The sequence below is a fragment of the Malaclemys terrapin genome, chromosome 11, assembly GCF_027887155.1.
Source record: "Malaclemys terrapin pileata isolate rMalTer1 chromosome 11, rMalTer1.hap1, whole genome shotgun sequence".
Taxonomy (NCBI): Eukaryota; Metazoa; Chordata; order Testudines; family Emydidae; genus Malaclemys; species Malaclemys terrapin.
Genome location: NC_071515.1, coordinates 34,189,828 through 34,204,755, shown reverse-complemented (window position 1 = coordinate 34,204,755; position 14,928 = coordinate 34,189,828). Strand labels below are relative to the sequence as shown.

The 14,928-nt window shown below is 42.8% G+C and overlaps 1 protein-coding gene across 5 annotated transcripts in view; it reads right to left on the bottom strand.

The window, feature by feature from the left end:
• Window positions 1–14,928, bottom strand: part of PDE1A (phosphodiesterase 1A) — a 267,331-nt gene that overhangs the window by 20,991 nt on the left and 231,412 nt on the right. For all 5 annotated transcript variants that reach the window (XM_054044523.1, XM_054044527.1, XM_054044525.1 and 2 more), the window contains exons 12-13: window positions 13,786–13,906; window positions 11,527–11,714 (exon numbers count right to left, since the gene is read on the bottom strand). In XM_054044523.1, the coding sequence (XP_053900498.1) occupies window positions 11,527–11,714; window positions 13,786–13,906 (309 nt within the window). The remainder of the gene's footprint in view (window positions 1–11,526; window positions 11,715–13,785; window positions 13,907–14,928) is intronic.

The following is a 14,928-nucleotide window of genomic DNA, read 5'->3' as shown; positions in this document are numbered from 1 at the left end:
GGACAAAACAAGGGAATTTTCTAGGACAATCCCTAGTAAAATTTCCAAGAAAAACTCCAATGACATTTCTGCAAAGGGTGCAAACACTTGAAATCCAAACTTTGTCTATGGTTTGGTGAAACGATTTGACATAGGTACAATAGCTGTGTTTGAACACAGTCTTCTTCAAAATTCAGGGCCTGTACACCCATGCAAACTGGTTCTGATAAGGAAAAAGAATCCCTGGAAACAACTATATCACTTCTATGTAGTTAGTTTGTCCACAAGTAATTTATCTGGTATACAAAAAAGGCCCATTTCCAAATTGTTTTAAAAATTGATTTTTTTTCAGATTGTGATTTATTATCGTAACATATTTAACAAATACACAGCCAAAATACTTTAAAAATTAAATAATATTTTTTAACAAATTGCAACATCCTCCATTGCCACTGAGATTCTAATCCTATTATCCCAGAATCAAAGCAATTCTGATGGAAGTGTTGACTTGCACTGCTGTCAAACATGAAGAAAGGTGAGAAAAATACCTACAACAATTCTTTCCGACAGAAATCACTGAAATGACATTGCAAGCAATAACATAATATTCTCTCTATGTAGGCTGACCAATAAGTAATTCTATATGCTATATATTCATACAAACTTAAAATGAAAATCAAGGGATAAATCATAAGACATAAAGTAAATTCCAGAGGAATTTAACCTAACAAGCTTAATTTCCTGAAAGTATATCATAGTGCAGTCATTCTGACTGACTTTCTGCCACTTTCAATGCTAGCAATAAATGTCAGTATCTCATAGCTATTTATAGCTTCCCACTTCCAGGTTATGAAACAAGTTTAATCACAGTATATGACATCACAAATGCCATAAATTCCACTGCAACCTGCGTAAGCCATGGTGCTTTCGATGTCACAGCATAGCATTATATATTTAGGGATACCTTCAGTAAGCCTGGAAGTTCCAAGGATTTCATAGACGGACAAAATATTTGTTAAGGGTTAGTTAACACTTATTTGCGTATTGAATGCCCTCCGAGTTTGGTTATCATTATTATTTATTACTCTAGCACCCCAGGCAGAGACTCCCATTTCACTAGATGCTGTACAGACACAGAACAAAAAGCCAGTCCCAGTCCCAAGTAGTTTACGATCTGGGCATAGACAAAAGACAATAAATGGATACAAATACACCCCCGGGTGAGTACAAGGAAACAAGAAGACACATTGGTCCATGTGATGGGCTGTGGTCTCAGCACCCCAGCAACCTAACTGTTGTCAAGTTTTCTGTAGGAATCACATCAAAGGAGAGTTTTGAGGAGGGTTTTGGAGGAGAATAATGACTTTGTTTTTTGGATGTTTACAGGGAGCTTGTCCCATGCATGAGGAGCAGCTTGATTAACAGAGGCATTCAGCACAGAAAGCTGGGCTTAATTCTGCTTTTATTTTTGCTTTACTGTTGAGTTTTAAAGTGGCAGTTGATTAAAAAGCCCAAGCAGCTCATAATAATTTAGAAAGTAGAAGAAATATTTAATAAGGAGCATATCTGGGAAATAGTTGTCCGTTGCCACATAATTATGCATATGGAATGGTATATTTTTCCAGTTTAATAACAATGATCTATAAATTATGGTTTACAACACTCAGAACAACAATGGACATGTCTATAACCTGTCAGCAAAGATCACACAGGGCAGGTTTCCTCTAGGATGGCAAAGAGATGTTAAAAAACACTCCTCATAATCAAGCTAAGAGGATGGTCAAATGAGAATCATTAATAACAGATTAATCATTTTGCTGAGATTATTATTAGGGCTGCTTGATGAAAATTTTCCATGAAAACTGATTTTGATAGAAAATTGGGTTTTTAACCAACTACATTTTTTCACAATAAAGGTCCGCTTTGTGAAGAAAATTTTGATTTTTTTTTAAACCAAAATGAATGTCCAAAAATTTAAAAGCTTTCGGTTTTCAGTTTTCATCTGAAAACCAAAATATTTCAGCTGAAAATTTTCCATTTGGATATGTGGCTATAGTGTCTCATGGGAGTTGAGTCTGATTGCCTCATGTTCCTACTTGCTTTTATGGGCTGGGCTTCTGTACCTCAAAGTAGCACCCTGGAGCCCCCATATTCACCATGGCGATGTTACTATGCCATATTTTGTACAAAATATCATAGTCTTGATCTGTTGAACAATAATATCCTGTTGGACTGTATGTACTATCATTGTATGTGAAGTTATGAAGAATTACTATGTGTTACTGAAATATGTTGCGAGGTTGGGAACACCCACAACCAATCTTTCAGTTACAACAAAACTGTAGCAATCAATAGCCAGGCAGCGTTAATGGCTCATCAACACACAATCCACTATCCTAAAGTCTTCTTGGAGAAAGCACATGGGCAATGGAGACTGCCTGACCAATGGGGGCTGCCTTGGGTGACCAGATCACTGACAGGAAATATCGGTACGCGGAGGGGCGGGGGTATCGGGACACACGGGGAGGGGGGGGGCGGAGCAAAAAAAAAAAAAAACTACCAAAAAAAAAGCTGTTTTGCAGGTGCTGGGGGAATTAGCAGGCCCCGGCCGTGCCATGGCCGCTGCCCCACCCCCCCCAGGGCCCCAGGCACATGCGGCACGTCCCGCCACCCCGCGGGGAAGGAACCGCTGGAGTGAGAGGCGCGGGGTTCCGGACCCCAGCAGCGGCGGGGGAGAGCGGCTTAGGACCGCGCAAGTGAGCACATAAAGTTTATCGGCTGGGGGGGGGGACCCCGGCCGGCTCCTCACCCTGCCCTGTAGGGGGTAGCATCCCCGACCCGCGCCAGCATGTGTCGCCGGCTGCTGCAGGCCAGGTAAGGAGCCGAGTCCCTCCCTCCCCCCTCGCCCTGGCTCCTCAGCTGAGCGGCATTCCCCCTCCCTCCAGGGTTGCAGCTGGAATGCCGGCGCAAGCCTGGAGGGAGGGGGTGGTGACCGGCTTCCAGTTCCTGGAGCTGGTGAGTATGGGCACCGGGCGGGCAAAGGGGGCTGGCAAGGGGGCTGCTCCCCCAGGAGGGTGACGGGGGGGGGGGGGGGAGGCTCAGCTGAGGAGCCAGGACGAGGGGGGAGGGGGCAACTTAGCTCCTTACCTGGCCTGCGGTGGTCGGCGCAACATGCTGGCATGGGGCGGGGACGCTACCCCCCTACAGGGGCGAGAAACCGGCCGGGTTCCGCTCCAAGCCGATAAACTTTACATGGCCACTTGTGCGGCCCCGAGCCGCTCTCCCTCGCTGCTGCCAGGGTCCGGAGCCCCCCTGTCTACCTCCTGGGGGAGCAGTCCCCTTGCCAGCCCCCCTTGCCTGCCTGGTGCCCTTACTCATCAGCTCCAGGAACTGGAAGCCGGCCACCACCCCCTCCCTCCAGGCTTGCCCCGCCACTACAGCAGCAAGCCTTGGAGGGAGGAGGAATGCCACATGCTTGGGGAAGAGGCGGGGCCAGAGCGGGGATTTGGAGAGGAAGCCAATGGAGGAAGGAGGGGGCGGAGTTGGGGGGGGGCGAGAGCCCTTCCGGGAGGGCAAAGTTGCTTGTTTGTCCAGTGTCCTGACCGCACATCGGTCGGGACGCAGGACAAACAAGCAAAAATCGGGACAGTCCCAATAAAATCGGGACGTCTGGTCACCCTAGGGCTGCCTAACCCCCCACATAGAATTATAGGACTGGAAGGGACCTCGAGAGGTCATCTAGCCCAGTGGTTCTCAAAGCCAGTCTGCTGCTTGTTCAGGGAAAGCCCCTGGCAGGCCGGGCCGGTTTGTTTACCTGCTGCGTCCGCAGGTTCAGCCAATCGCAGCTCCCACTGGCCGCAGTTCTCCGATCCAGGCCAATGGGGGCTGCGGGAAGTGGCGCGGGCCAAGGGATGTGCTGACCGCCGCCCCCATTGGCCTGGAGCGGCGAACTGTGGCCAGTGGGAGTTGCGATTGGCCGAACCTGCGGACGCGGCAGGTAAACAAACCGGCCCGGCCCGCCAGGGGCTTTCCCTGAACAAGCAGCGGACCAGCTTTGAGAACCACTGATCTAGTCCAGTCCCCTGGATCACATCAAAGATCTTTCCAGCAAGCTGGAAGAAAATATAAGCGAGAGACAGTGGCATCATCACTTGGCCTCTCTCCAGCCCAGCCCCTGACTCAACACCTGGAGGAATATCTGGGGGACGAAGACTTTGAACTGGAAGGTAGTCCCGGTCTGTGTATTGAGGGTCTGTAACCTGCTTGTACCATCTGTCAGGGTAAGACACTGCTTGATTCAAATTGTGTTTAGTTTGTAGAACTTAGGCTGCACATTTATTTTTATTTCTTACGTAACCAACTTTGATCTCTACGCTTGCTACTTATAATAACTTAAAATCCATCTTTCTGTAGTTAATAAACCTATTTTACCTAAAACAGTGTGTTTTGGCTGAAGTGCTTGGGAAATCTCAGCTTAGTTTACAAAGGCTAGTGTTTGTGCACTCCACATTGAGGGAATGGAGAATTGAATAATGAACTTACACTGGCCAGGCTTCTGACCAGTGCAAGACAGTACAGTTCTGAGGTAAAAGACTGGGGAGCTGGGGGGAATTGGCTGGAGTCTCTCTATTGTTGGTTCATGAGTGGCTGGGAGAGCATTCATGTAACTCAGTTGAGTGTGTCCCTGCCCATGGATGGCTCTGTAAGTGCAGTATCTGCCAGAGGTATATAACTTGAAATCAGCATCACAGTGTGAGGACCAGCCCAGGTTGGTGGGACGGAGGGCTCAGCTTTCTCACAGTGCAGGTTGCACCCGGGGACTCCTTCAGAGCTTCTCAACCAGACTTTATCTCCCACAATACAGGATGGTCATGGAACTCCCATGACACACCACTTTCTCTCACCAATGATGCATTGTGTACCCTATGGAGAATAATGGGAGCACGGAGCACCCAAGTTACAACTCCCATGAGGCAGCATGCCATTATTTCAAAAAATCAAAATATTTCAGTTTTCATTTTTTTTGCTGAAAAGCCAATTGTCTGTGAGGGGGGGGGGAAAAGCATTTTCTGACCAGTTCTAATTACTATACAACATCTTTTGTGAACAATTATCACGTCTTGATACTTCCATTTCAATGACATTGTCCTTCTTTTAAAATAATATGTCTTCTAGCTACTGTTTTCTATATAATCATATTTTATAGAATATATTTTCTTAATTAAAGTACAGGAATGTAGGAAATAAGGCACTACTTCACTGGAAGTACACACTGTGGAGTATGAATTGAAACCTCCAACAATTCAGTAGCATGCATGGCAGAGGAGTGTTTCTTAAAAGAAATTAGAGTAGAGTGGAGTTACACCATCAGGGAATCTGGCCCAACATGTGAATTTAGTGTCCATAAAAGACTGAATTCCTTGGAGAATGAAGTCTTCTGTCCTCCACTGCAAAGGAACAATACTAAGACTGGCAGCTGTGCAAAGTTCCCTGTACTGCCGCACTCATGTTCCTTACTCTGATCAGTTCATTCAGAAGGTGCATGCTGCAGTAGAGAAGACACTGAACCGGATCTATTCCAAATTCTTCCATTGACTCACTATATGACCGAAGGCAAGTCGCTTAACCTCACTGTGCCTCAGTTTGCTATCTGCACAATGCAGATAATTGTTTGCAGTGATGGTCTCAAGATATCAGAGACAGAAGTTGGGTGAGGTAATACCTTTCATTGGATCAACTTTTATTGGTGAAAGAGACAAGCTCGGTGTAGCTCAAAAACTTGTCTTTCACTAACAGAAGTTGGTCCAATAAAAGATATCACCTCACCTATCTTTCCCTTCAGATGCAGATAATGATACTTAAGCACTGTTGTGCTTTTTGATCTATGGATGAAAAGTGCTATGCAGGTGCTAGATATGATTATTTTTGTGGAACTGTATATTCAGTTGAAAATAACCGATTCCACCAATCACTGACCGTTTTTACTAATAAGCCTTAAATCCAAAAACCTTAAAAGGAAAAATGTCAACTTACAATTTACTTTTTATGTGAAAACCTCTGTGTTTCAACTTCTTTGTCCTGAGGAAAGCTACATTATATGAGTGATCTTATGTAGTAGTTTTAACCTTTTGTCATAACATTTGTGTTATAGCGTGCTTTCTCAATAGATCAATAACTCCCAGTCCCTAAAATCAATTTAGAGATTATTTACTCTAATGAAGCAACCTATAAAACTTGTCGGGGTGTCTTTACAGTCAAATTGTTATCGAGTATCACCGCTGCAATTATCAGCTGCCATCACTGCTATCTGTTGAAATATGCACAAGATTGAACAGTCTCTATTATAAAAGTGCTGAAGTGAACAAAGACAGATTATATAGTTACTAGGGGTTTGGAATATTAATTAAACATCAGGACTTTCAAATTAGAATCCCAGATGTTTGATCATTATGATAATCCACTGTTAACTGCATCCCCTTAAAGGCGTCAAAAACATTCCACTAATCCTCCAGTGATGAAAGGTTGAAGACCCTTAGGCTATAGAGCACTGAGCTCCTATGCCATCAATTATACAAGACATGGCCCTTTTAGCAAAATAGAGTCATTCATGTAGTGGGCCTTCTGTTAAGGAAGCTCTTGAACAATTGTCTAAGTAGGTTGTGTGTAAACACTTTCCTTACCAACAGGGGTCCTTTGCAAGATAAAGCACTTTGCTTTCCACACAAGCTGTTTACTCTGAATCAATATTCTAGAGAGTTAGGGTACATCTACACTACAGCGGGGAGTCGATTTAAGATACGCAAATTCAGCTACGTGAATAGCGTAGCTGAATTCGACGTATTGCAGCCGACTTACCCCGTTGTGAGGACGGCGGCAAAATCGACTTCTGCCGCTTTTTGTCGGCGGCGCTTACTACCACCTCTGCTGGTGGAGTTAGAGCGCCGATTCGGGGATCGATTGTCGCGTCCCGATGGGACGCGATAAATCGATCCCCGAGAGGTCGATTTCTACCCGCCGATTCAGGTGGGTAGTATAGACCAGACCTGAGTAACTATCTCTTCACAATGGGGCAGCGCAAGCAGCCCTGACTACGGATAGATCTTCATGCAAGCTGCCCATGACAACACCACCACCCGCTGGGCCTGGATCCCCTGCTCTGTTCTGCCCAGCCCAGGTACGCAAGGGACACTATCAGCCCCAAAACCTGGGCAGAGTTGCATCCCAGCAAGTGCTATAGTTTTCAAGATAACGTATCAGCCTGGTAGAGGGCAAGAGTTCAACTCCTACTCAGGAATTTTTAATTTCCTTCCTTTTTTAAAATTTTATTTAATTTGTACCTGTTTGTTATTATTTTTAAGAGAGGCCATTCCTCCCAAGCCCATGGAACTGAGTTGGCAGTGTGGAAAGCAGTGTCCTGTGTGTGCAGTCTACAGGCAGGAGTGCAGATGACCCTTTTCAGCAGCAGACGTGCTACTGTCACAGTCAACTTGGGAAGCACGTATGAAGATCTCTGCTAACAGCAGGAATGGCTGCTAGCACAGATCTTCCATGATAATAGATATAGTCTTCTTACATCCAGCTCTTTATGGTTTCTAATAAATTATCCAGCTGAGAAGGACAGTGGCAATGGAACACCCCTGTTGCCTGCTAGTGATTTACTGACAGTATTTCCTTCCTCACTACATGCTAAAGTTAATATATGGATAAGACTCAACTTCAGTAGTAAACCCAGAGCAACCTCAGAACTTTACAAGAAGCAACAGAGATAGAGACAGCAGCATAAGATCTAAAAGTGCCATAGATCACACCACAAACAGCAGAAGTTTGAAGAATGCAGGTAGACCTTTAACTAGGCCGAGGTTGAGGTAAAATAAGACGCGTCTGAATAGTCACCTAAAGCTCAAGTCAAACTTGCGTGGAGTCTGAAAGGAATTTAGTTAACTTTTTTTTTCTTTTTTCCCCACACAACTGTCCTTCTGGATTCCAGGCAAGTACAATGGGCCCAACCCAACTCGCACTGAAGTCAACAGACAAACTTACATTCACTCCAATGGGGCTCGTCTGGGGCCTAAATGAGTAGCATCAAAGCACTATTTTATGATACTATAACTGCTTGTGACATTTGCAGCCCAACCAGAAGCAGAAAATATTGGAAGAATGACATGTGGCAGATGTTGGTTACATCTCTTAATGCCCTACTGGAATGTGCTTAGATACTACAGTGAGGAAAACAATATAATAACCTGTGTAAAGCAGAAGTCTCACAAGAAAGCTAGTTCTTGCAAGATTTTTGAGTCTGGTTTTGGAGGCCCAAGAGCACCATGTAAGTTGACTTGGTTCTTTTCTTTGGTGCCTGAGATGGGGTGTGCACCCCACATCAGCCCTGGTAAGGTAAATGAGGGTTTGAGAGGCCAGTTAGGTCACCTGGCATCACAGGAGAGAAGAAGGGCCAGGGCCAACGGATAATGAAGCCCAGCTGGGAAAGGGTTGGGAAAGCACTACAAAACCAGTGGGAAGAGTAAGTCCTGGGATACTGTCCAAGAATAGCCCAAGGAGGGGCTGAATATTGTCCAGAGAAGGTGTCTGGACAGTGGTCCTGTAGGACTTCATAATCCCTGAAGGGGTGGACTAAACAGTGACCTGGCCAGAGGGCCAAGTTACCAGAAGAAAGATCATCACAGAGTGAGCAATGAGCAGCAAGAGGGATGCACCAATGATGCAAAGGATTCCCAAACCTAAATGCAAGGAGAAGCACTAGCGGTAAATGGTAACCCCCTTGCAGTAACTTTCACTTGTGTACCAGAATTTAAGCTTCCATTTTAAAAACATTAAGTCCCCAACCCTTACGGCTGTGAAGATAACCCTGAGCAGTGCAAAGGATTTGGACTATAAAGCAAAATCTGGTCAATGGTCTTTAAACACCTTTTCTCTCCTCTAAAGAGAAAGAAAATAGGGCCTTTAAACTGTCTGCAAGCAAAATAGCGCCAACTCCTCCCCCCGAGATTTATGCTGAAGATATTAGCGCTGCCTCTGCGAGGAGCCAAACCTCTCCAATAAAGCCATTACATGCTCATTTCCCATTCCCCTTGCTGCTAGCTTGCACTTCCTTTTTATGTGGCTCCAGGCTGGAGACTCAGGTTCTAGCTGTTTTGCAGTTCTGCTGGGTAACCCTTGCCTCTTTCTGTATAGAACCCCAAGGTTATCTAACCCAGATACCCTCTTGCCCTTTCCAAGATGCAGATGGATACTATAGCCTGTCACAACAGCTACCAATCCTCATCATGGAATCAAGTATATCATGTTCAATCATCTAACATGTATCCACTTTGTGCCTACCAATACACAACATGAGACTCAGCGGACCCATATGTTTTCTACAAATGTTACAGTGAAACTCCAGTACACATTTCAATAGACTAAGCACTCTATTGAGATGACATTTGCAGGGTGTTTATTCATAGTAGTAGTTAGTAAATATCATGAGTCATTTCAGTTTACTTAAATTCCCTGTAAACTTGGCTTAAGGACCATGCATGCTAAACTGTCAATTTCTGTTCAGAAGGATTAAAGTGCATGATAGCACAGATGGTGTTCAGCTGAGAGGTTTCGATTTCAGCCTATCCGAAGAAGTAGTGACATGTAAGCATGTAATTGTTCAAAGCAGAGGTAGAAGCCACAAAAAGAGTATTCAGAGGCTTGGTTACAAATACTAAGGGCTTTTATGACTTCAGTGTTGTGGCACAAGTACTGTTCCAATACAACATTCCTCCTATATAGGGCACCCTTAATATTTATCTACTACAATTCTTAGATAGTGAACTACACCTCTGTGCAGAAGGCCAGCATAAGATATATAGACCATTAAATTCCCATTTAAACAGTTCAGGCCTTAAAAAGGCCTTGTGCTGCCACTCTGCACAGAGGAATTCCAGCCAGAAACAGTAATAGGTATACTCCAAAATATGTTAAATCTAAGCCCATATACATGTTTACTGAGTATGACTCATTCATTCATAGTTTGTAATATTCTTTCTTAATTTTATTTTTAAAAAGGTGAACAGAGACAATGACTGCAACACTCAAACATAATAACTGATTTAATAGCTCTGTAATGCAATCTAATTCCAAATATGCTTAGCAAAACAAGTAAGCAAGAAAACCAAACTTCCAACCCTCAGACAGGACAAAAGATTACAAAAACAGGGCACAATACCTTATCAACTGGGGAGACCATGCTATATATTAAACATCAGATTATCAAACAGACACCAACCATAACCACCTCAGCATGAAACTGAGTAGTGAACGATGACCCCAAACACAGCATAATGAGGATTCTGCATACAGTTCAACTGAAAGAAGCCAAATCTATTCATAAATCTGTTTAGCCTTTTACATATGACTTCTGCATATCTAGCTATTTTTAATGAACTGTTACTCCAGTGATTTATAATGAAGAGGCTTTTTTCTATGATCAGAATAACCTTGCAGCAGAGTGGCTCTAAGGAGCGTAGCTTATTGTAGTGACAAGCTGTACTAGGAAGGTACTATAGCCCAAATACATTATGTCTGATTCAAATTCCACCTTGAGCTCATCTGTCAAAACAGCATTTATTCCGGAGAAGGCAACTAATCAAAACTGAAGAACCATTGGCTAATCCTATAACTGAGTGACTTATTTTTTTACACTTTCAGCAGACAGCTAAAGGGTCATTTTTCAACCTTGTTGGGGTCTGGTGCATTCTGTGACTGCCCAGATGTTTAGATCCATAGATCCACTTAAATGATTTTTAGAGTGGTATCCCAAGTAGACTGAAATACTACATTTTGCTTCCCACAACAAACAAAGCCACTTTTAATCCTGCATCTTAACTTCTAAGTTTCTTAAGATTTATAGCCTGATCCTCCATTACTTTGAGCACAAAGCTTCCATTAACATTGTGGCCCTGTTGAATATAACCACATCGTTGTAACAATTTGCAATAAAAATTTTTGGACAATGGAGTACCAAGGTACGCAGCACATTTCCTATACTGCAGCTTATAAAAGTCTTCCCAATTCATATTTAATCTTGCCATGGCAGTCACAGACTACTTTGCACCTGTGATTTTGGCTAATACAGTATGTATTCAAAGTGGACAGCAGTCTGAACGTTATAATTGAATGTAGGACATTGCATAATTTCCCCTCCCCCTCAGCCCTTTTCTAAATGGCACCTTCTGAAGAAGTGGCTGTTGAAGCACAGTGCTTTACTATGGAGTGTCTGGCATTTCTTCTCCTCCCCCGCTCACACAAATCTATTTGTGTTTCACAGGACAAAACAAACAAACAGGATTAGTATTGCACAGAAAGAATTGCAAACATATGTAATAAGCTGAAAAGCAAAGCCACCAGTGCAAACATTATAAATAAGAAATATGCACGTAAGACAACCAGATGCATTTTTAAAGATCAATAGAGGGTTTGAAAGATAAAATGAACATGTGCTGTAGGTAGAGGAGGGTTTCGGGAATAACTTAGAGGCTATTCCCCATGGGTTTATCATACCTTGCACAGCTAACTCTTTCCATCTTTCTTTGTTTTCTTGAATGATCTGCACCAAGTTGTCCTTAAAGCTTGATAGGTCTACCGTTGCTAAAGAATTGTCTGTGGAAGTCCCTCCAGCACTTGTAGTACTTTTAACACTGGGTCTTCTTTGTACATCAGCATTGCTTACTGCTCCCAAGCTATGCTGGCTAGAGAAATAAGAAAACTCTACATTATGAAAAGAGTTGAGGGTCTCCATGACATAAAAATAGCTCGTTCACACTGATTCCTTAGGATCTATATGTAAATCACTAACTAGAAAACTGGCCTTAGTCAAGGAAAGTATAAGACACATTTCCTTATGAAACAAGCTGTTTCCAGTGAACAATTCTTAATGCAACATTTTTAGGAAATTACTACGAAAACGGAGCAGTGCTCCAACCTCCTGGCTAAGTACTTCAAAGAATTTTAACATACCAAGTTTGGTAGCACCTTTCTCTTCAACCCTTTGAAATGAGTGGGGCTGTTCTGGAGAGACATCTGTTGCTGATCCATGCCGGAAAAGCAATACATGACAGAGCAAATTCTGCTTTCAGATGCATGTGGTTGGCTCCAATTGCGAACATACCACAGGAGCTCTGTGCATGTTATCTAAAGGCAGGATTTGGTTCATTACCTTCAACCCCACTGCTTCAAAACACCAGTAAAGCAGGACTAAGTGTTAAGAAATGAGTTGAAATATTAACATCAAAATTTGGCATTATCTGCCACGCAACAGTTAGTGCATCAGGTCAGAGAGTGTGTGTGTGTGTACATGTGAGAAATTGATATATTCAAAATTAATTCTTTTAACACCAAAGGGTGGGGCCTATTTTGTGGCCATGCCCCAACTCATGTCATACCAGTTTTTGTTTTCCACATAATACTGCTTGCCTAATATGATCTCAAAGATTTAGCACAAAAGAGTAAATGCTTGTATGCACATAAATGGGCTCCAATTTTCCCAGCAAAGAAAAAGTACAGTTACAAGTAATATTTCATTGAAAGTATATGTACAGTGTAAGGAACTGCAAATTAGAACTTCCCTGTGCCCCAGAGGTGTTAAATGGAAAGGACATGGTGTATTTCTAATGTTTTTTTCAGTCAACAACTTAAAATGTACTCCATATGTAATGCCGACAGATCCCGGTCGTCGGCGGGTGGGATCGAACCTGGGATCTCTGGTTGCATGAGCCTCTGCATGAGCCTCTGCATGAGCTAAAAACCAACTGACTGTTAGCTACGGCTGTAGAAAAGACTCATTTTATCTCTCTCTTTAAGTGGTCTCTGTGCCACTAGATGGGACAGAACACCACACTCAGAAGGTGTATGGGCTACACATACATTAGTGGTTTCCAGCTACTGGTATATGTGCATCAATGCTGGTACAGACTTCAGTGTATAATATTCTAGGCTCCCCATTCCTTCTATAGGGCCTTCTTCTGCATCCCTTATTTAAGCAAATCTCCCTTTGCAGTCAGTGGGAGTTTTGTACAAACAAGGCCTGCAGGATCAGGTGCCTAATGTTGAACCTCTGTGCAAGACCCAGTAGAATGCCTCTGCTCACCTCTTATTCAGTTATGCACACTAATGTGAAACTGGGGGTTGAAGCTGCCTGAACTCCAATTGGAGTAAAAGTGAGCAGTTAAATAGTAGGTGACACCACTGATGTCTTAGTCTAGCACAGTTGCCCAAAGTGGTTGGGAACACTGCCCGCAACAGAAACGCACAAAGAATAAGTTAAACCTAAAAAAACAGTTATAGACACATCATTCTGACACTACCAAATCTAACCAATACACTAAGGAATTATTGCACTGCAGGGTTTTTATAGTGGTATGCTACAGGGAAGGGTTAAATCCACACATTAAAAAGAAAATGTGATAATAGACACTTCCTGGGTTTTGCTTTAAGAAGAAATGGCCCAGTATCTTTTATGATGGAAGAGAACCAGCAAACATTTTCTTTTTGTATGTCCAGAAGAAAATTCAACTTCAAGTCCTTAGAGGTGGGTACTTTGTTCTTTATTGTGTTTTTTGCCCTTCCAGGCACATAGTGTCCTTGTCCATACAGGAACATAGTAGACAGCTGCAATTACAAGATATTGCCACTAGGTGGTAACACAGTATAACTATTCACATCAGACTTCTGCAAATATGAACAGATTAGAAAATAATTATGCTGCTGTTGCTAATGCTTAGTTACAAAGAAACACAAAGTAAAAGGAGAAAATGTTCAAACCTGGGTGCCCCAAAGGCAGAACTTTCAGACTTTGAAGCTTCCTCTATAAGAGGAATAATAATTTTCTCCATTGAGTCCGTTAGAAGAGAAAACGTGGGCTCTACTATGAAATCAATGAAACCTGAAAAGCAGAACGAGATTAATTCAGGTTGTACACTTTTCTGGGTCTCAAAGCCAACAACTAGTCTCTGTCTTTATTCACAAACTGGCTCCAACTTCAGAAACCACAGATTAGCAAAACTCTAAAGAGAAAGCAAAGGGGTGGCCGTGTTAGTCTGGATCTGTAAAAGCAGTAAAGAGTCCTGTGGCACCTTATAGACTAACAGACGTATTGGAGCATGACCTTTCGTGGGTGAATACCCTCTTCCTCGGATGCATGTAGTGAAAATTTCATACCTACCCCTGGAAATTTCCACTACATGCATCCGAAGAAGTGGGTATTCACCCACGAAAGCTCATGCTTCTATACGTCTGTTAGTCTATAAGGTGCCACAGGACTCTTTGCTGCTTCTAAAGAGAAATGTCACCCAATGATATCCATAATGTCTGATCAAGTCAGAAAAAGTTGGACTTCTAGGTTTTAATATCAGGATAATATTCTGAATACAAATGCAATCCAGATTCAATATACTTGAGATCGTTTTTCTCTCTCAGTGTAATTTCCGTAGTTATTAGTCTGCTGAGGAAAACAAAAAAACACCTGGAGAGGTACAGAAGTAACTAAATGCTAAAATTTACAGTTTTTCACTCCTGTCTTCACTGAACCCTGTGCATTTCACAATAAGCTTTTCATTGGAGATTGCGATTAATTACTGAATAAAAGGGAAGCCATGACAGAGCCAATGGGCAAGAAGTCAGTCTACCAATGTTACCATTCAGCGCCTCATGCCAATGAGTCAATATTCCAAATTGCTGTTTATTATTCTGTGGAAGTAAAGTGTTATTTCACAGTGTGTAGGAGTGTTCTGTCAAATCAGTGAAGAGAACAAGTAATATCCCTGGGAGACAGCATTCATCCCACAGCTCTAAGATGTCAGCACTGAACAATGTATTTTACATTTTAAAGTGCTCATCAAGGTAGAGAATGACATAGCTAGAGAGAATAGGCATTATCCTCTGCTGAGCACTTAACAGACAAAATTT